Source organism: Schistocerca gregaria, chromosome 2, assembly GCF_023897955.1.
Source record: "Schistocerca gregaria isolate iqSchGreg1 chromosome 2, iqSchGreg1.2, whole genome shotgun sequence".
NCBI classification, from domain to species: Eukaryota; Metazoa; Arthropoda; class Insecta; order Orthoptera; family Acrididae; genus Schistocerca; species Schistocerca gregaria.
Genome location: NC_064921.1, coordinates 582869952 through 582891740, shown reverse-complemented (window position 1 = coordinate 582891740; position 21789 = coordinate 582869952). Strand labels below are relative to the sequence as shown.

General features: G+C 38.8%; 1 protein-coding gene across 4 annotated transcripts in view; it reads left to right on the top strand.

Moving 5' to 3' along the window:
* The window catches only part of LOC126333554 (protein regulator of cytokinesis 1-like), a 159005-nt gene that overhangs the window by 50840 nt on the left and 86376 nt on the right, over window positions 1–21789 (top strand). For all 4 annotated transcript variants that reach the window (XM_049996745.1, XM_049996746.1, XM_049996747.1 and 1 more), the window contains exons 3-8: window positions 4121–4219; window positions 4295–4441; window positions 7165–7284; window positions 7415–7570; window positions 11344–11508; window positions 15304–15527. In XM_049996745.1, the coding sequence (XP_049852702.1) occupies window positions 4121–4219; window positions 4295–4441; window positions 7165–7284; window positions 7415–7570; window positions 11344–11508; window positions 15304–15527 (911 nt within the window). The remainder of the gene's footprint in view (window positions 1–4120; window positions 4220–4294; window positions 4442–7164; window positions 7285–7414; window positions 7571–11343; window positions 11509–15303; window positions 15528–21789) is intronic.

The following is a 21789-nucleotide window of genomic DNA, read 5'->3' as shown; positions in this document are numbered from 1 at the left end:
AGAAGGATTCATGATTGCAATACAGAATCAAACAATAAACACCAGATATTACAGCAAGCATATTATTAAAGATCCCAATACCACAATAGATAAATGCAGACTTTGCAAACAACAAATAGAAACAGTAGATCACATCACAAGCGGATGTATAATAATAGCAATTACACAATACCCCAGAAGACATGACAATGTAGCAAAAATAATACATCAACTACTTGCCATACAACATAAACTAATAAAACAACACATTCCCACATACAAGTATGCACCACAAAATGTACTGGAGAATGATGAATACAAATTACACTGGAACAGAACCATTATAACAGATAAAACACTACCACATAACAAACCTGACATCATACTCACCAATAAAAAAGAAATTAACACAACTAATCGAAAATATCCATACACAATACAACAAATTTACAGAAGACAACAGGAGAAAAAATTGAAAAATACATCCAATTGGCTGAGGAAGTGACATGTGGCATCAGGATAAAGTTGACATTATACCAATTATACTATCAACTACAGAAGTCATACCACACAATATCCACCAGTACATCAATGCGATACAGCTACATCCAAACATATATATACAACTACAGAATTCTGTAATTATTGATACATGTTCAATTTCCCGAAAGTTCCTAAATGCAATGTAACATATACCGTACACTTAAAAGGAAGTCGCGTTTGATCAAGGTCCGCGTCACTTTCCATTTTTAACCAGACATAACATCTGGGGAAGGAAAGAAGAATAATAATAACGTACGTACAGGATGACACTGAACTACACGAAATAAAATCATCACAACTTCTGAACGGTTTGCCACAGTGCATGATGGGAATTGGTATGCGCTGTAGAGTTTGGTTTAGTGGCAAAGCCCACTTTCATTTGGATGGGTTCATCAATAAGCAAAACTGACACATTTGGAAGACTGAGAATCCACATTTTGTGATCGAGAAGTCTCTTCATCCTCACTCAACAGGTGACTGGGTGCTGTACAGAATCCAGATACGGAATACTCGGTGCAATATTCCTCGATGGCACGGCGGCTACCGAACAGTATGTGAAGGTTTTGGGAGATGATTTCATCTCCATTATCCAAAGTGACCCTCATTTCAACAAGATGTCGTTCATGCAAGATGGAGATTGATCCCATCGAAGCAGAAGAGTGTTTGATCTCCTGGAGGCGCACTTTGGGAACATCATTCTGGCTCTGGGCTACCCAGAGGCCACTGGCATGGGCCTCGATTGGCAGCCATATTCTCTGGATACGTACACATGCAACTCCTTTATGTGGGGCTATATTAAAGACAAGGTGTACAGCAATAACCCCAAAATGATTGCTGAGCAGAATACAACCATTCAGGAAGTCATCAGCAGCATTGATGTTCAGACACTTAAGTGAGTCGTGTAGAATTTCGCTATTTGTCTGCACCATGTCATTGCCAATGACGTCAGGCATATCGACCATATCGTAACCTAAATCCGAATATCTGTTGTGACGTTTCCATATTGAGTACAGTGTGTACATGCTGTAGGTTGTAACCAGTGTACGTTTCCCCCCACCCCCGCCCCACAAATAGTTCAATAATTATCTCCCTGTATAGTCCATAGATAATAAGAAAGTATGTTACCTATGTCTGTCTGAACATTTATTAGAGTATTGTGTCAAAATTTGAAATAACTCAATCAAAAACTTTTCAAGACTTTGTTCACAATGTTTCCTCTGTTTTTATTATATTCATATTTGTATGCCATATATATTAAAAAGATGTAGCTTATGTCTATTCAAGCGTTTATTAGAGTATCATTTTAAACTTTCAAGTGAATTTTTCAAGAACTTGTAGAGTTTTTTGCTTACAACATACCCATTTATATAGTAAATATATATTTACATGCAGTATACATTTAAAAAATGTGTAGCTTGTTCCCATCCACACGTTTATTGGAGTATCGTGAAAAATTTTAGAGTAAATTGGTAACATTAGTAATCGATAATTTGTCATTATAAAGTAGACACTGTCCATTCCATTCAACTGCTGTTCTTGGAAGAGCAGTTGAATGGAATGGACAATGTCTTGAAAGGAAGATATAAGATGAACATCAACAAAAGCAAAATGAGGATAATGGAATGTAGTAGAATTAAGTCGGGTGATGCTGAGGGAATTAGATTAGGAAATGAGACAATTAAAGTAGTAAAGGAGTTTTGCTATTTGGGGAGCAAAATAACTGATGATGGTCGAAGTAGAAAGGATACAAAATGTAGACTGGCATTGGCAAGGAAAGCGTTTCTAAAGAAGAGAAATTTGTTAACACCGAGTATAGATTTAAGTGTCAGGAAGTCGTTTCTGAAAGTATTTGTATGGGGTGTAGTCATGTATGGAAGTGAAACATGGACGATAAATAGTTTAGAGAAGAAGAGAATAGAAGCTTTCAAAATGTGGTGCTACAGAAGAATGCTGAAGATTAGATGGGTAGATCACATAACTAATGAGGAAGTATTGAATAGGATTGGGGAGAAGAGAAGTTTGTGGCACAACTTGACCAGAAGAAGGGATTGGTTGGTAGGACATGCTCTGAGGCATCAAGGGATCACCAATTTAGTTTTGGAAGGCAGCGTGGAGGGTAAAAATCGTAGATGAAGACCAAGAGATGAATACAGTAAGCAGATTCAGAAGGATGTAGGTTGCAGTAGGTACTGGGAGATGGAGGAGGTTGCACAGGATAGAGTAGCATGGAGAGCTGCATCAAACCAGTCTCAGGACTGAAGACCACAACAACAACAACAACAACAAAGTAGTATAGATTATTATTACAGTAGTTGATCTGCTCAATCGATCACAACATTCTCCCTGAAGAGAGCGATTCTCCTAACACCATCCGGCCCTACCCCCATCCCCGCCACCAAAAATAAAGAATCCCTTTTTTTCATAAATATGTAAGTCTGTTGTCCACATTTTCTAGTCAAATGCTCAGTCTTAGAAATACGTTGTTCGCTCACATTAATGTGACCACCTGTCAAAAGCCTCTTGCAGTCCAAACTGTTGCAAGATGTGCAGGAAGTTTGTCAATGAGGTTTTTGAGATACCAACAGGGATGCAAAGCCATGTCCAGCTGCACTATGTTTCTCGATTGAGGGTCAATGGCATTAACAGCCGGGTCAAGATGGTTCCACAGAGTCTCGATTGGGTTTAAATGCAGATAGTTTGGTGGCTATTGGAGTATAGTAAACTCATCCTGGTGCTCTTTGAAATATCCATGTACACTGTCACCTGTGTGACACATTGCTGGCACTGGATTCCCTGGACTATAATGCTCCCTCCTCTTACCTGCACGCTTCAGAAAATTGTTACAGAGCCATATACACCATTGGCCACCAGTCTGATAAGGCATAAAACAAGATTCATCTGAAAAGGCCTCCTCATGCCACTTAGCGGACGTTCCATTGTGGTGTTTATGTGCAGATTCAGCCTTTGTCACCAATGAACAGCAGTCAGCATGGGTGCATGAACCAAGTGCTTGGTGCAGAGGCCCATATGGAGCAGTGGTAGTTGAGGAGACACTATCGGTAGCCCTTTGGTTCATCTGGGCATTCATTTACCCAACAGTTGCACATTTGTTCACCTGTATACACCTCTGCAGCTATCATTCACCTCTGTCATGTATGGCCTGTGGTGCACCAATTGCCTAAGCACTGGTTTTGGATAGCGCCATTTTGCCTTGCACAGTATATTTCAACCATGGTGGCATGCAATCATTTTACAAACTCGGCTGTTTTGGAAATGTTTCCACCCTTGGCCTAAAAGCCAGTGACAATGCCCTTCTGATTCCTGGTAAGTCACTCAGTTACCACATCATGGTGACGACTGCACTGTTTTCAGCATACCCACAACACGCTTTATACAGCCTCCACTGTCAGTGCTGGCACCTCGGAATGGTTACTGCCAGTTGATGTCAGGCATAGACTGTGGTCATATTAATATGACTGGACCGTGTAGCTGCCAGTGTATTTTGAAATATTAGAAGTGATATTTTCATTGTTGAATAATATCTGCAAAACTGTAGATAGCTGATACTCATTTTAAAAAATCTCGTGATCAATTGTAGCACATGTTTGAAGATATGGTTTTAGAAGAAGATAATGCCAAGGAGCAAATTATCAAGTCCATTGAAGATCTTTTAAAAGAGGCAGAACAGTTGGGTTCGGTAAGTATTTGCTTTTGTGTTGATACAATGGAAATTGCCATTAATTGTTCACCTGTTAGAATTTTTCCGTTTCAGGAAATTGGAGTAAAAATTCCTGTTGATAACAATGAATATGAAATGCTTCCACTGTGTCAAGTTGAGGAAGATCTAACAAAAAAAGTCTCTGAATACAGGGAATTGAAGCAAGAGAGGTTGTCATATTATGCCAAGCTCAGGGCAAAGGTATGTCCTTACATGTAAACAACACAATTAACTAGTTTTATATCTAATTTCAAAGAAAGGCAATATAGCTTAGTGATATGTGGTGCATGGAAACGTGCCGCAAAAAATAGTATCAACACTAGCTTTTGAGCTCTTGCTCCTTCTCTAGCAAAAGTGTACACACACACACACACACACACACACACACACACACACACACACACACACACACACACACACACATATATCCACAGTCAGACTGACTATTTATTAAATTTTAATAAACATTTTTTGGAACTGTGATCAAAAAAATTTAAATTTTTCTTTTTTAAAATTCAGTCTTGATCACACCACGTGTGCTACAAGAACGTATGCTACAGAACATATGTTCTTGTAGCATATGTGGTGTGATCAAGACTGAATTTTAAAAAAGAAAAATTGTCTATTTATTGATTACTGAGAGCAATAGTTGCTAGGACAGATGGAGGGGGGGGGGGAGGACGTGAGGCAAGGAGGAGGGTAGTGGGATAGTGTGAGGCAGTTCTTTTAACAGATGACTCGGTGGTTTCACAGTGAAATGAGTGGCATTAAGATAGTTGAACATATATGAAATAGGGAGGGGTGATAAGAGCATGTGAGGGGACACAGAAGAGGGGCAGAGATGTAGGTGACAGGGAGGGGGGAGAGAGAGAATAAATTATTCTGTTCAGAAAATTCTCCTTCGTTTCTTCGTAGCCTTTATATTTTTGTGACAGAAAGAGATGTCTTAAATTTTTTACAGAAAAATGCGTTACATTTGGATCTGCAAATTTGGTGTATCTAAATATGGTAAGCATTGTCTTACTAACAGCATCAAAATGACAACTGGGTTGTATCTAACCAGCCTTACACCTAGCCACAATGTTGAGATCGATGAGCCACCACTCTCAACTAGGCAGCATCACTCCTTAGCAGACATGCTCTCAGTGTTCTGTCACTATCACGGTTGTTTACTTGCAATAATGTCACCAATCACCTTTTGGGCATATATATAACTTCTGCACCATTTCAGTGCATTAATGCGTTCATTGTAATTAATTATTATAGTAGTTCTATTACATGTTTATTACCTTATAAATAAAAAAACTTTTTTATTTTTAATCCAGTGCATTAGTGTTTGTAAAATGATTCTTTCATATAGCGTTAATTAAAAGAAAAAAAGAAAGGAAAGGAAAAAAAGACCCTCATTCCACTTGGGACTTGTGGAGTGGTACCTTAAAAGCTTATTTGTTTGAGTAGTAAATATTTGTCGTGTATTACTGTTCTTCTGACATGTTCTGCATTCTGGAGGACCTCCTCACTACGGATCAATTGGAATGAAAGTAAATCAAATCTAATCACACAGCATATAACAAAACCATTTGGTATCTAAGCCAAAAAATGCCTTGAGGAATTAGAAATGTCGTGTTAATACTATGTAATGAGGTAGGAGCAAATAGCCACTATGCCTAATTAAAAGGTCAATATGATATTAGAAATGACAAGCAGCAATGTACCTCTCTTAAAGTTTTAAACTGTATTTTAAATGAACATCATGATTTAAGTGATCTGCATTGTTATTTGACCAAGATAGCAAATACCCGCAGTTGCTGTTATTCTTCCACACAGTCTTAAAATTCTGTTCCCCCTAACGTACATAGTGTATACTACGTGGAGCCAAAGGTTGAAAAGTCTCCCTAGGAGGAAAATTCTTATATTCCATATTCTTACTAACTCTTTGCTCTCCACTCGATAATAGAAATGTACCAAATAGTGAGAATAATTCATAAAATTTAAAGGCCTCTTCTGAGATCCAAGGGAAGAAAAGTATTTTTTAACAGGTACGAGTGCTGAGAAGAAGGGACAAGATTTAGGGGAGGTAATAGGCAAAGGTCACCAGAGGGATAGCATAGGACAAGACAGTCAAATTAAACCCACTCTTTTACATTTACATTCATATTTTTGAAGCGAGATAATGATCCTCATATTGAGCTAGAAATATTTAGCAATAAATAGGCCATGTGCATTGAATATATGAATGCAGGTGATATAGGGGATCGGAGTCGTGAACAATAGCAGTCAAGTTTAGGTTTGTTCTGCACACTTACATCAAGCATTCTCCAACAGCCAATGAGCGTTGTGCGAGCATAAAACATGATCATAATGAGTTATTTGGTGAATTTTTATTCCATTTGATGCTTGTCGTCACTTTTGCTGGTAAGCAACAAATTCTACAGAAGCAAACAGGAGACATAATTTGAAGGATACACACTCTCTTAAAGTGCGAAGTGTGGGCATGCCGGTACCCGCAACTGTCACTTGGAACTAGCAACAATAATAGGCCCATCCGTGACTCGGCCTGCACGAATTGCCATTATTCATGTATAGAAGTATAGCATGTCAATCTGTATTAGGCCAGGGGTAAGTTTTATATGTATAAAGAAATGGTAAGTGCTGTTAATATGACAATAGCTTGTGGGTTATGATTGATCTTAAGTGTAGAGAAGTCAGTCGGTTTGTTGAAATCGCAATTGATAGAGTGGACTGGATGATCAAGTTTTTGTATATTTGGCAGAAGATTAGTGACAGTACATGGGTGGTGTGCTGTCGGATACTGTTTAATGATATATATATATATTTGTGGAAAAATTTAAGCTGACAGTGATATAGTGTTCACTGGTAGCAAGCCAATTACCTTAACGCAGTAATTACTCATTTCTTTCCAGGAAAAAGAATTGTGTGAGCGTTTGGGTCTAGAAGATGTTTACGAAATACCAAATGCTGTACCTTCAGAGGAGCAGCTATCTCAGTTTGAAGTGTATATTAAATTTAAAGCTGATGAAAAGGTAAATAAATGTTGTCCCTCCCTGAAGAAGTTGGTGACACTTCAATAATTCTATGTTTGCAAATATTATTAGTGCGTTTATCAATTTACTTCTTTTTTACAAAAAAAATTTACCTTTTCTCCCTGTTAAGGATCGACTCGCCAATTTTTTCTACCAAACAAGGTCAAGTATAATGGAAATAATGAGGGAGCTGGAAATGACTCCTTTATTGGATTTTGAGAAGAAAGTAGTATGTGAAGATGAAGATTCATTTAAGCTATCAAAAGAGAATATAGCTAAACTAAAAGTGAGTGTGATCTTCATTTTTCACTCAAGTTACTGGTTGTAATTAAGTAAAATTCTGTAATTTAGTAGTACCAGTTTTTGATATTTCCAGAGATTATCTAATAACTTTTTTTCTAATTTATTAAAGAAACAAGTCAGAATTTTAAAGTGTTATCGTAATTCGCTGCAGTGGTCAGGACAGACGTAACATTCCCATGTGTCAATTGCGTTATTCATATATTAAGTTTTATTTCAAAATTATTAAATGGAATATTAATACAGGTATTACACTAATATTATTAGTTTAGCTTAAGAATAATATTTGTATATTCCACAAGATTTCGCGATTGCAGCTGGATCTCGTCGACTTCTTTCCACGATATTTCGGCTGACAACCTGACAACCTTACAACCTTACAGCCATCTTCAGGCGAGTGTTTGGCACTGGAGATTGCTAGTGCATGTCGCTCTATTTATACGTAAAAGTGCCGCAAGACGCGCATGCGCGAGTTACCGTTGCATGCACGCCACCTGTCGATTCCAAGGCCCCCTACAATATTACTGCGTCTATGGAGCACAAGTGAATGCGTGGTACAAGTAAAACGAGCACGCCCCCTCTTGCAGTAAAATGTAAAATGTAAATTTCTGACATGTCAGAAGGCATAAAAAGTTTTCTTTTGTTTGATATTAAAGAAATCAATGGGTCCCAGGCCTTATTCAATTGAAAGCCGCCATCATGATTAATGAGATTTTCCGCCAAACGTATTTCCACGGATTCCTTAACAACTGAATCCCAGGAGGATCTCGATGGGGCCAAGATTTTTGTGGCAGAATAATCCATAGTATGTAGTGTGGAAATACAATGTTCAGCTATGGCCGACTTACTGGGCTGTAAAAGGCGAGTGTGGCACTCATGTCCAATGCAGCGGTCGTGTACTGTGCGTGTGGTCCGAACAATGAAGGCTTTCCCTCACTCGCAAGGTACTTTATAAATTCCAGCCTTCCGTAATCCCGGGTCATCCTTGGCTGAGCCCAGAAGAGCACGAGTCTTTGTAGGTGGCCGGAAGATTGCTTTCACACGATGTTTCTTTAAAATTCTGCCTACTTTCGATGAAATGTTACCGACGTATGGGAGATATGTACCATGCATTCGCTTGCACTCCATAGATGGAGTAATATTGTAGAGGGCCTTGGAATCAACAGGTGGCGCACATGCAACGGTAACTCGCGCATGCGCGTATTGCGGCACTTTTACGTATAAACAGAGCGACATGCACTAGCAATATCCAGTGTCAAACACTCGCCTGAAGATGGCTGTAGGGTTGTCAGCCGAAATATCATGGAAAGAAGTCGACGAGATCCAGCTGCAATCCCAAAATCTTGTGGAATATTAGATACACCAGGAAAACTTCAAGAGTCACAATAATATTTGTGTTGTTTAACACAGAGTGCTAGTTGGTAACTCCTCCCCATGTAGGCAAGGTGTTTGTGAGCTACTTACCATAGTTTCTTAGACTTTTTCCTTGAATAAAAAGTAGATTATTCATGCTGTATTATAAATCCCACAGCATATCCTCAGCTGATATCTTAATGCATCACATAATCTCTTCCTGCTCACTTTTTATTGCTTTCAGAAATGAAGTTAGTGCACAGTTGCCAGCTAACGATTTTTCTTTCTTGTTCATGATAGATCTTGAATGCACATTGTGCTGTTTATACCGTAATCCTTAAACTTCTCACCAATCCTTCTCACTCATTGTTTACAGTAATCTAGCAGTCGACTACAAAGCAAAATTATTTGTTGTAATCACAATTTAAGTAAGTAAAGTTATGGCACCCAAGTTGTGTAGTGTCCATTGACTTCCAGAACATATTCAATACAGTTGCATACTGTTCACCTAGTTAACTAGATTCTAGCTTACAGAGTATCAGATCTACTTTGTAATTGGCTTTTGGATACCTTAACAGATGGAACTTAACACATTGTTGTTAACATATGTAAAACCAAATTATGATGTACCACAAGGGGTATTATAGACTCACTGCCATTCACAGTCCATATATATAGTTCTGAAGTCAGAATATTTGTGAAGCTCTTCAAGCATTATGTATATTGGAAAGTAGTGTAATTTATTGCGCATGAATAAGCAGAAAGGCCTATTATTTTTTTGTATACACTTTTGGCAATAAATTGTAAAGATAGTAACCGTAAAATATCGGGGAATATGTGACCAGTGGCCTAAACTGAAATGACCACATGAAACTAACTGTAGGGATCAGGTGCTCAGTTAAGATTCATTGGAAGAATCTTGAAACTAACAGCTTACAATACCTCATTAATTCAGTTTATTATTGCACAAATGCCTGGAACATATACCAGGTTAGGATTAATTAAAGATATCCAGAGAACCATTTCTTCATGGGTTCATTTAGTGAGTGCAAGTCTATGACTGAGATGCTCATCAGACTCCAATAGATGGCTGTACAAGAGCACTGTATGTCACAGAAAGCTGTACTGTTAAAATTCCAGGTGAGTGTTTTACCAAGAAGAGACAGGCAACATATTATTTTGTGTTACATACATCTCACGAAGTGACAATGACACGAAACTCAAAGAAATTAAAATTCATTTTGAGGCTTTCTGACAGTTGCTGTTTCTGTGCACTCTTTACGAATGGGGCAGTAAATCAGGAAAGTGATAGTGGTACATGAAGTATCTTCTACGACACACACCATACGATGTATTTTGGGGTATTGATGAAAATTTGTAGTATAATTGGTGCTGGATTGGTCTTGGAACTGGAAGCCATGCCAATCTTGTTCTCTGCAGTCCTCCTTGTTCTGATGCAGAGTGTAACTGAGTTAGCACAATAGTGGGCAAACACAATTGCCATTATCATGAGTAATATTCTGATGTTGACCTGCCTGTCTGTGTGTGGGTTTCATAAGATTTGCTTGAAAAACTCCAAATAAAAGCTGCATGTAAATACTTTTTGATATTAATGTGGATTCAGTGGCATCTGATTCCACTTATAAGATGCTTTTGTTGTGAAGCTTGAACTTTAGTTTTGACTAGGTGCTACCAAATTTGAAAGATTATTCAAAAATAGAGAGAAACTAAACAAGCACATGATTGTACCAGACTCATAAGGGTTGTCATTTACCGCAGTGTTTTAAATGATCAGAAACACATTGTGTAGATTATGTATTCAGTAATTTGTTTTATTATGAGAGAAAATCGGAAAATATTTTAAATAATATTTTGACCAAAGCTTACATTTCGAACATAAATTAGGAAAAATAGCTGACTTGCAAATGACTGATGTATGAAAACACATTAATTAACACACACATACTGGGTCTGATAAAGCCAGCAGCATATAGTCACATTGAGCATCTTCCTGCTCCTTATTTAGAGTTGACTTTAGAATCATATTGTCTCAGCATCACATCCTTCCTTTCATACTCCTCACACTATCGTCTTTTTGAAACTTTTTGCAATCTAATTCAGACTATACTGTCAACTCTTTCTCCGACTCATAATTGAGAAATTCTGTGACAATAGTAAACTGACACACTTGGCCTCAGTCATTAGCCACAATTCTTTTCAAATTTTGCAGTACAAAAGTTCATCTAGAAACTATAACATGCTATGAGACGAATTAATTTTTACTTTGGCCAGGGTCCCTGCTGGCTTTGCTGTATATTATTTTTCATGTGAAACCCCCATATGTTGTGAGTGCCTGTACTTCCTCATTCCTTTTTTTAACTCGTCTAATTTTTTATTTGTGTTTAGGAATTGCATAACGCCCTGGTTCAGAAGCTAGAAGACACAAAGGCCTTGTCAATGGAACTTCGGGAGAAACTCTGCAAATTATGGGACCGGCTTCATGAGAGCTTTGATGCACGGACTGCATTTCTTGATGCACATAGTGGCTATTCAGTCAAAACTATAGAAGCTGTATGTATAAGATTATTTACTTAATACTGAACCCTGTGCTGTTCAATATGTTGTTTCGCTATCAGATGTAATTTATATGGTGTGGACAAAACTAAAATTCCATGTAATTGGCAATGCAGTATCAGGCGAATATACATAGCTTTTTTTTAACTTGTTTTCTGCATAAAGGCACATTTCACCAAGCTTGATTTTGGTTCTACATTGACAACTTGATTTTCACTGTGAAATACGGACCAACTGCAAACGTCTTCAGGAACTACATAATAAACAGAATGTTTAAGAGTGCACAGAGCATAAAGTGATCTGGAATAGGTGTGTAGATTGCCCTCTGCATAGACTCCCAAATCATTGTATAACATGCTAGTTAACACTTGGTGGGTAAGAGAAATCTTCTTGAAAATGTAACCTCATTGTTAATTACAGAATGATAACATCCAGAGACCAACAGAGGTAAGCAGATAAAATAAGTGGTACCCTAGATCCACCAAACCTAGAAGAAATAATAACTTCCATGAGCAAACTGAAAAACATGGCCGCAGAAACAGACTGTATTCCAGCAGAGCAATTTAAGCAAGGAGGTAGCAAATTGGAATACATCCTTTTAAAGATGGCTATTTTAGTATGAGAAAAAGAGAAAATGGCCCAACAGTGGAAGGAAGGAAGGAATAATATACAAGTAGGAGATGAGTTAGAATGTGGTAACTATAGAGGGATCACTTTACTTAACTTGGCATATAAAGTATTTTGCAATATACTATTTGACTGTCTCCTTCCAATAATTCTGAGAGAAATGGGGGCATATCAATGTGGGTTTCCCCCAGGAAAGTCCACGCAAGATCAGACCTTTGCTCTAAGGCAGTGTAGTATTCAACCTGTGTGCTGGAGCACTCTGTGTACAATAAATGACTGGCTATGATGTCGTGGATTTGTTTCATAGTTAGTGGCAAAGAAGACAGATGTCGGAAATTCCATTTGTGGTGTCAACTTGTGTGACCTTGGAGAAATTCCACTTTCGATGTTGGTCAGCTGGTGTAAGCAGTCATAACCTTGAAGTGGAACTGTTATGTGTTACACTTAGCACCAGTAGTGATTGTTGCATTTTCATCTAGTTTTTGTTATATTGTGACTTTGTTATAAAGATAATAAAGAAGATAAACTGTGGGAAAGGTCTTAAATTTGTTACGTCGAAGTAAAAAGCAAGACCTTCCTAATGGCAAGAAGGAAAGTGGTAATGAGGATAGGAAACAAATGTAGATAAAATACAATAATAGCTACAAAAATTTTGGTTTCATGTGCACTGTTGTGAATAGTGAAGGGTGTCAGCAGCGTGTTTTGTGTTTAAAAGTACTTTCTGCTGAATGTATGCTAAGTAAAGAATTAAAGTAATGTTTAGAAACTGTCATGGACAAACCGAGAGAATATTTTTGTAGAAAACTGAGTAAAATAAAAGAACAAAAATTGGAGTGAGAATGAGAAGCAGAAAGGAAAAGAGAGGAGAGGAGCAGAGAAAGGGAACAGACCGGTGGAAGCAGTGAGGGGAGGTGAATTGTGAAAGGACACAGGGTGGAAAAGTGGGGTAGATGGCGTGGAGACAGTAGGTTACCCTGTTGTTATCCATGCCCCACTCTGGACTGTTGCTTCCATTCAACATGTTTCAGTTACAATCTGGCCAGAGTAACGGTCACGTGTTTGAGGTGTGCTCCCTTGAGTGAATGGATGCATATTTCTCTTTTCTGATTACACTAGACTTTCATTCGAGAGGGCGATGGTTCAAACCCGCGTCTGGTCATCCTAATTTAGGTTTTTTGTGATCTCCCTAAATTGCTTCAGGCAAATGCCAGGATAGTTCCTTTGAAAGGGCATGGCTGATATCCTTCCCTAATCCGATAGGACCCATGACCTCGCTGTTTGGTCCCTTCCCGAAATCAACCAATCTCTCTTAAGAAGACTGTGGCCAAAAGATATTACGTAAAAGTCATTTCATTGTGCCTGCCTGCAACTCAGCATGCCATTTTTATAGTGCTCTGTCCTAGCAAATTACAAATTAGACAGCTGAAGACCAAACAGTTCTAATTGCACAAATATTAATAGAAATATATTTTTGCGTGACAAAATCTGAAGTCTTTGTTCTCCATTTCCTGTCTTTCATATGCCGTGATCTAAAATTATAAAAAATGGCTCCATGTAAAACCATGCCATTGTTTTGATATCTTATTTTCAGGAGGTTGATATTCGAAGTGGTCACTAGCAAATCAGTTGTGCACAGCAAGAAGAGAGAGAGTAAATTGAAAGTAATTGTCAAGCTGAATGTCTTGTAACAGCACTGGAATGCGTTCACGCCTGGGGAAAAATTATTTATGGAGCCCTGCAGTAGGCACAAAATATTCACAGGGGCCCCTAAGGAAAACTGACACAAAGTGGTGTCACTATAAACCCAAAACCAGATCACAGTTTCCAGTTTTATTGGTTCCTTGTTACGTCACTCATAAATATGAAACTGGACTGGGCCAATATGAAGAAAATTGAGAATTCGTTTAAGGTGAATTGAGTTAGGCAATCCTGAACTCGACAAATATTTCCTAGACACTGGATCCCACCTCTTTGCTCAATAACGATGTGTGTTTGTCAACCAGGCTAGTAAGTCTTCCATTTTGACAGTTATCACTTCTCCCACATAACAGTTACTCCACTACAGCCTTGGCATGCATGGAAGTTACATTTGCAACAGAAGCAGGAGTTAATTGATAACATTCCAGAGCCTTAACAGACAGAAACTCTTGTGCCCAACTAATTCAGAAATAAATTTCGTTCACTGTTTCTTCTTGTGACACCACTGAAGCCCCTTACATAGTGAATCATTTATCGTTAGTACTCCATTGGTGTCAAAAACCGCCCACATCTTGAAAAACTCAACTCTGTATAGTTTGCTAGCCTTAAACTATCCCGTATGCCCCCAGAGGAGGAATATCCGACCTAAAACTTTACATTATCCTTCCCCCTTCCTCAAATCATCAAGCAAAGTTGTATTCCAGTATTTACCCATTCAGTTTACACAATACCAGAGTTCATTCCTGTGTGTCTGGCCTAAAATTGCACCCCTACTCTTCCCTACCCTACCCTACCCTACCCTACCCTGCCCTCCCTCCCATATGTCCTCCAATGAGTCACACTCCTTTAGCTGAACCATATTTAGAAGCATGTCTCGTATTCTCTCTCACCACCATCTATTGCAGTCATGCCACAGGCATTTCCAGTCTGATCTGTGGTAGAGCTTTTTGTGAGAGCAACTCCATCTCGCATCAGCTATGTTACCACCACAGCACTGTTTTATATAGGGATGACAACAAGCCGTCTTTTCACATAAATGACCATCATTCTTCTTTTACTCATCTTCCAGTGCTGTGATTTCCCTGGCCTAAACCTTTGCTAGTCCAAACCTCAGTCGCTTCTTTTCCACTCCTTTTTTTTCTTTCCTTTTTCTCTTTCCTTTTTTTCTCTTGTATTATTCCATTCATCCAGTCACAAGTAAATTTACCACAACTGTTGATAGCTGATTGTTTCCTTCTCATGTGTCTACTACTTCGTAAGAATTACCTGTTGTTTCTTACTTTAAATATATCAGAGATGGGCATTTTTTTATGTTAATGGCTCATTTGTTAATTATACATCATGAACATTAGATGCCATCAGGGAATGTTCATTTATTGAAGCCATAAAACTGCAAGCTATATATGAGAAATATATTCTCTCTTTAACTCTTGTGCAAAACATTTAACTTTGACATTATTTTTTCAGCTCAAAACTGAAATAACACGTTGCGAGGAAAAAAAGCGACAGAACATAAAGATTTTTGTGGAGAATATTAGGCAAGAAATTCAGAACCTCTGGGACAAATGTTGCTTTGGTGAAACTCAAAGGCGCAAGTTCATACCTTATTTTTCTGACTGTTATACAGAGGATTTACTTGGATTGCATGAACTTGAAATAGAAAGATTAAAAAAGTTTTATGAGACAAACAAGTAAGTGTGTGTTAATTAAGTTCATTCATTAAATATGTTGATTTCATAAAACTGTTAGTCAATACGAAGTGTGGCTATAAAATAATGGGACTGATGCTGTTGCAGAGTGAGTACACAAGCACTAAAGATGAATGGCCAGTAGCTGTGAAACATAAAGCCTTCTCAGTCAAATGCAGCATTTCTATATTGTAATAATAGAGCAATAAATTGTCATGAATTTTCACATTTAATTTGGTAAAACTGCTGCTAAAATAAGTGTGTGGCGAAGACTTTATCACATATGTGAGGTTCTGAGTGGTCCAAACGTTTCCAAGATGGCTGAGAAAATGTTGAAGATGGCTCATGCCCAGAACGCCCTTAAATATAAAAAACATATGAAAATGTATTTAAAAAAGTAGGTAATCTGACTCCCATCTAACCGTCAGTATTCAATCATATGCTGAAACTGCAGGAATTTTCAAATAATCTGTAAGGTCAATTTTACATAACCAGTTTAACATTTTAAAAAAACCTGATTTATGGAAGAACAAGCCATGGGTTCTGCATTAAGACAATGCACCGGCTCATGCGGAATCATTCATTAAGAGGTATCTAGTGATGTACTATGATACATCAATTTTAGGCCACCCACTTTATTACCTGACCTAGCACCATGTGACTTCTGTCTATTCCCCAAGGTCAAATCTGCATTAAAGGAACAAGATTTCAGTCTCTTGAAGCAGTGAAAGAAAAAGTGGCATTCATTATCAGGGAACTCACGTAGGCAGACTTCCAGCACTGTTTCCGTCAATGGAAAATTTGCATGAAGTATTCCAGGGCTAGAGGAGTGGAATATGTTGAGGGTGACAGTAACTTAATATTTGTTTTTGAAATAAAATGTGTTACAGTAGTAGTCCTTTTATTTTATAGCCATACCTTGTATTATTTCATACTAGAAGTTTTATCTTCATTCTACTTCTTAGTAACCTGTGTAGCCAGAGTTATACAGATATCACACACAACATACCATTGATGAGCCTGTAGGAGCATACAAGGGTATGAAAATACATGTATAGTGTATCACTATTGTAGATACGAGGTTTCTATCAAAACATGTCAAATGAGAGAAGAGAAAAAATTTGGATGGTGTGTAGTTGTGAGGGCTCAGATGTTGCATTTCATCAGAGATGCTTCAAATGAGTTAAAGAAACCTAAGATCAGTGCTAAAAATTCCCTATTTTTATGTTTCTTCCTAGTAAAATTTACTCGCTTCTATGTTCGTACTCGAGGTCTTGCTCGAGTTCCTCCTGTTTTCTCCCTTTTGATAGCTGAGGTGACTGAACAATTTAGAAGTGGAACAAAAGACGGACGGTTCAAACTGTGGGGGATTATGGAGTTAAGGAAATATTTTAGGCCATTGTGGAGGGGGAGACATTAGAGAGGAAATGCTGACATAATCCACAATCAGCTTTGCTAATACAACTTGCAACGTTTAGCTTCGCTGCTCTGTGATGATTGGTCAAGTACATTTCACAATACTTTTTGCAAGAACAGACCTAATCGTGAATGGTGGCGCTGTGCAGGCAACCAGGAATGAGCCTATCAATTTGTCGATCGCTACAGTGTCAAGTTTACATTTATTACATATCTGTTAGTGACAGGAAAATCTCTGTTGTGGCGAGAACTCTTTAGATGAATATGTGGTGGTTGTGCAACATGTGAAATATTTGTGACAAGGAAGAATATCAATGTTATTGCTCCTCATTTCAGTTGCAGCAATTTGGCGGAAAGACATCCTTGGTGGAGTGGGGAGGATTTCGTGAAGGATGGATCTAATTTCAGGGCAGGATTTGAGGAAGTCATATCCCTGCTGGAGAGCCACATTCAGAGTCTGATCCAGTCCCGGAAAGTATCCTGTCACAAGTGGGGCACTTTTGTGGTTCTTCTGTGGGAGGTTCTGGGTTTGAGGGGATGAGGAAGTGGCTCTGGTTATTTGCTTCTGTACCAGGTCGGGAGGGTAGTTGCAGGATGTGAAAGCTGTTTTTAGGTTGTTCGTGTAATGGTACAGGGATCCCTGAGTGGAGCAGATTCGTTTGCGACGAAGACCTAGGCTGTAGGGAAGGGACTGTTTGATGTGGAATGGGTGGCAGCTGTCATAATGGAGGTAATGTTGCTTGTTGGTGGGTTTGATGTGGACGGACAAGTGAAGCTGGCCATTGGACAGATGGAGGTAAACGTCAAGGGAAGTGGCATGGGATTTGGAGTAGGACCAGGCGAATCTGGTGGAACCAAAGGAGTTGAGGTTGGAGAGGAAATTCTGGAGTTGTTCTTCACTGTGAGTGCAGATCATGAAGATGTCATCAATAAATCTGTACCAAACTTTGGGTTGGCAGGCCTGGGTAACCAAGAAGGCTTCCTCTAAGCGACCCATGAATAGGTTGGCGTACGAGGGGGCCATCCTGGTACCCATGGCTGTTCCCTTTAATTGTTGGTATGTCTGGCGTTCAAAGGTGAAGAAGTTGTGGGTCAGGATGAAGCAGGCTAAGGTAATGAGGAAAGAGGTTTTAGGTAGGGTGGCAGGTGATCAGCGTGTGAAAGGAAGTGCTCCATCGCAGCAAGGCCCTGGACGTGCGGAATATTTGTGTATAAGGAAGTGGCATCAATGGTTACAAGGATGGTTTCCGGGGGTAACAGATTGGGTATAAAATAGAAAGAAATTTCCACATGGGAAAAATATATTAAAAACAAAGATTCCAAGACTTACCAAGCAGGAAAGTGCCAGTAGACAGGCACAATAAAATAACACACACACACACACACACACACACACACACACACACACACACACACACACACACACAGAATTTCGAGCTTTCGCAACCGGCGGCTGCTTCGTCAGGAAAGAGGGAAGGAAAAGGAAAGATGAAAGGATGTGGGTTTTAAGGGAGAGGGTAAGGACTCATTCCAATCCCGGGAGCGGAAAGACTTACCTTAGGGGGAAAAAGGATAGGTACATACTAGCGCGCACACACACACACACGTGTGGTTGTGTGTGTGTGTGTGTGTGTGTGTGTGTGTGTGTGTGTGTGTGTGTGTGTGTGTTTTATATTGTGCCTGTCTACAGGCACTTTCCTGGGATATATATTTGGGGGGCGAGGGGGGGGGGGGGGGTGTAGGAAAGCAATTAGAACAGACAGGCTGTTAGTCTTAGTTTCTTGTCAATGGAGTATTAATTACACATTTCAGAGCAAGCTAAGACAAATGATCTTACTCTCATTTCTACACAGTCTTTCGCCAAATGTAACAGCAGTTCTCTGAAGAGCGTCTTGTTTTATTTGCTGTTCTGGTACTGCTTGCTTCATATATTCTACAAGCAGCCGTCTGCCTGGTACAGAGATAACAACTCAACAGTCTGCTGTCTTGTCCACTGCATCCTTCCCCTCCCCCCCCCCCCCCCCCCCCCCCCCCCCCCCGGAAAAACTTAATATAGAACGAGAAAACAAAACACCTAATTAATTTATACAACAGACTAAATAATGTGACATATAAACATACACTTGCGCTGCGCAGCAGTGACGTGGTAGCTCGGCTGAAACAGTTTCTTTTTTCTGTATGGACTTTGCTATGGATACATGATTAGATGGATGGTATCCACATCATGTAGCTGGAAACATGTTTAGAGCTTATTGTGTACACAATCCGAAGTCTATTCGACTCAACTGAACAGCCATTGGCTAATGAAGGAAAATACACAACCCCACATGACAGATTCCAATGTATTTCACCGTACTTCACGGTTTTCGGTTTCATTCACAATGTTATTAGTTTTTACTTTTTTCTGGGTGAACACAAAGGAAAGGTGTCCCAAAAACACGTGTTTTGACATGTGATTTGTGGTCGTAGAATGTCTGAAAATAGTTTGATTATCTTGTACCCAGATACCAGTTTCAATTTTTTGATGAGTTTTTACTTGTTGCTACACATCTGTGGATTTTTTTTTTATTTTTTTTTATTTTTTTTTTTTTTTTATTTTTTTTTTTAAGGATTGATTGATTTCATTTCTGCAAACTATTGCATAAGCTTTGTATTTCACATTTAATTTTTTTTTTTCACTTACACAGATTCTATACCATGTATTGGCGAGGCTTACAATTTTCAATCACATGTAAGACTTAATGTGGTTTTTCTTGTATTTTGGGGGTTTTGACAGCTTCTGCAATTTTGTGGTTTTTAAGTCTGGACAACACGGAAAGGTAAAATAGAGGGTTTCACTGTACCACTCTGTGTGGCCTTGCTGCAATGGTAACACCGTTTCCCATCATATCATCAAAGTTAAGTGCTGTCGGGCTTGGCCAACACTTGGATGGGTCACCATCTGTGTCTGCAGAGTGCTGTTGGCAAACAAGTGCACCCAGCCTCTTTTTTTATGGCCAGTTGAGGAGTTGTGTTATTGAGAAGTAGCAGCTCCAGTCACAAAACTGACAACAGCTGGGAGAGTGATTTGCTGACCACGCCCCCTACTCCATATCCACATACAGGGACACTTATCAACTGACGATGACATGTTGGTCAGTCATTACCTTTGGGCCGTTTGAGGCCTTAAGGACGGAGTATCTACGTACGCAGGTTCCTTTTCACTTCATGATGATGTTTATAAAACGTTAATCTGTCACTGAATCCCTGTCTTATGTAAATAGTAAATGTCACACATTGTGAGCTGTTATCCTGTATTCTTGATTCTTTTTTATAAAAGATCATTTTTAATGTATGATGTAACAAGTTGTCAGGGGAATATAATGTTACTTCTTTCCTACCATTAGTAGCTTCGACTTTCGAATGTGTTTATGAGCTAGACAACCAGACAGAAAAAAACTCACCCAAAGAAATTGAAACAAATTATAATTCTGGATTTTTCATCAAAAAGTGTGAGCTAACAGGGTGTTCATAAAAAATAAAACTGAAGTATGTCCTTAAATTGCAGGTAATGTAAACAATGGGAAGTTAATTTTATGTCCCCTGGGAAGTGCAAGAGAGGGGTTTTGCTTTATATTTGAGATGTTTAGCAGTCCATAGCCTCACAAACGAGATAGAAACTGTTGTTAAAATGTTTTACTCTTTCTCTCTCTCATAGTAGTGTGACTAACAAAAACACAGTTACATTGTCCCAGTATGGCATCTCAAATAGGATGAGGTTTTGTATTGGACTGAGTTAGTGTGAGGAACAAAGAGGATTGGAGTGAAAGGGTGCTAACAACTGTGAGGAAGAACATGGTGTATGCAGATAGAAATGTGATACCTGTGAGCATGCCATGGTGCAGGCAGTAAGTTGCTTGTTGTACACCATGAAATAGATGATTGGGTTGTTGTAGGTAAAATAGAGTAACTAGAAACCTGCAGAGAGAAAAGTATGGTTGTAGATTAATTGAATGTGTTGCTAAGGAGAATTCTCGTCTATGTAATTTAGTTAAGCTGCTATTGGGAGGAAGATTTAGATGGCATTGGTTATAAAGCACGTTGTGCCCAGCAACATGTTCTGCCACCATTTGTCAATGGCCATTTATTGGAATTGGCATCTGTTCGGAGGCTATGGCCACATAAAAGGCTGGGTGGAAGCTACAAAATAATTGGTAATTAACATGACTGCTTCTAGTAATGTTCCTTCCTTTAATAAGGTAGGCTGTGACAATACTTAATTGGGTGTGCTGCTTTGGTGCATTGTACAGGTCTTGCATCTGCATATTTTGTAGACACTTGATCAATACTGCCTTCAAGCCCACCTTCCTACTGACCTCAGTTTTCACTAGCTCCTGACCTTCACCCCTGTTCCCCTGACTCCTACCTCTCTTGGACACACACTATACCCTGCACAATCTCCCTCTTTCTCTATTCTATATCTCGCATTCCTTGCACATCAGTGTGACATATAAATAATTTGCTGTAATGTAATAGTTATTGTATGTACTGTTGCAGCTATTTTTCTGTCTGTGAATTATGTAGTATCTCTCGGCTTCCAGTTCTGTGCTTATATCGTTTGACATGCTGAATTTTTCACAATATGCTACCATTGTATTTTTCTGGAGTATTTCCATTCACTATATAAAATTTTGTTGCTGTTTATGGTGACCAAAGAAAACTTATTCACAAGCTAACTCACTGGAAGTGGGGACATTTCTTTCTGGCTTAGTCCCTTGACATGACTGAGTAATCATTACTGATGTCAGTGATTAGGACCAGAAACATTTGTATCGTGCATTAGATGCAAAATATGTGGGAGTTCTGCCTT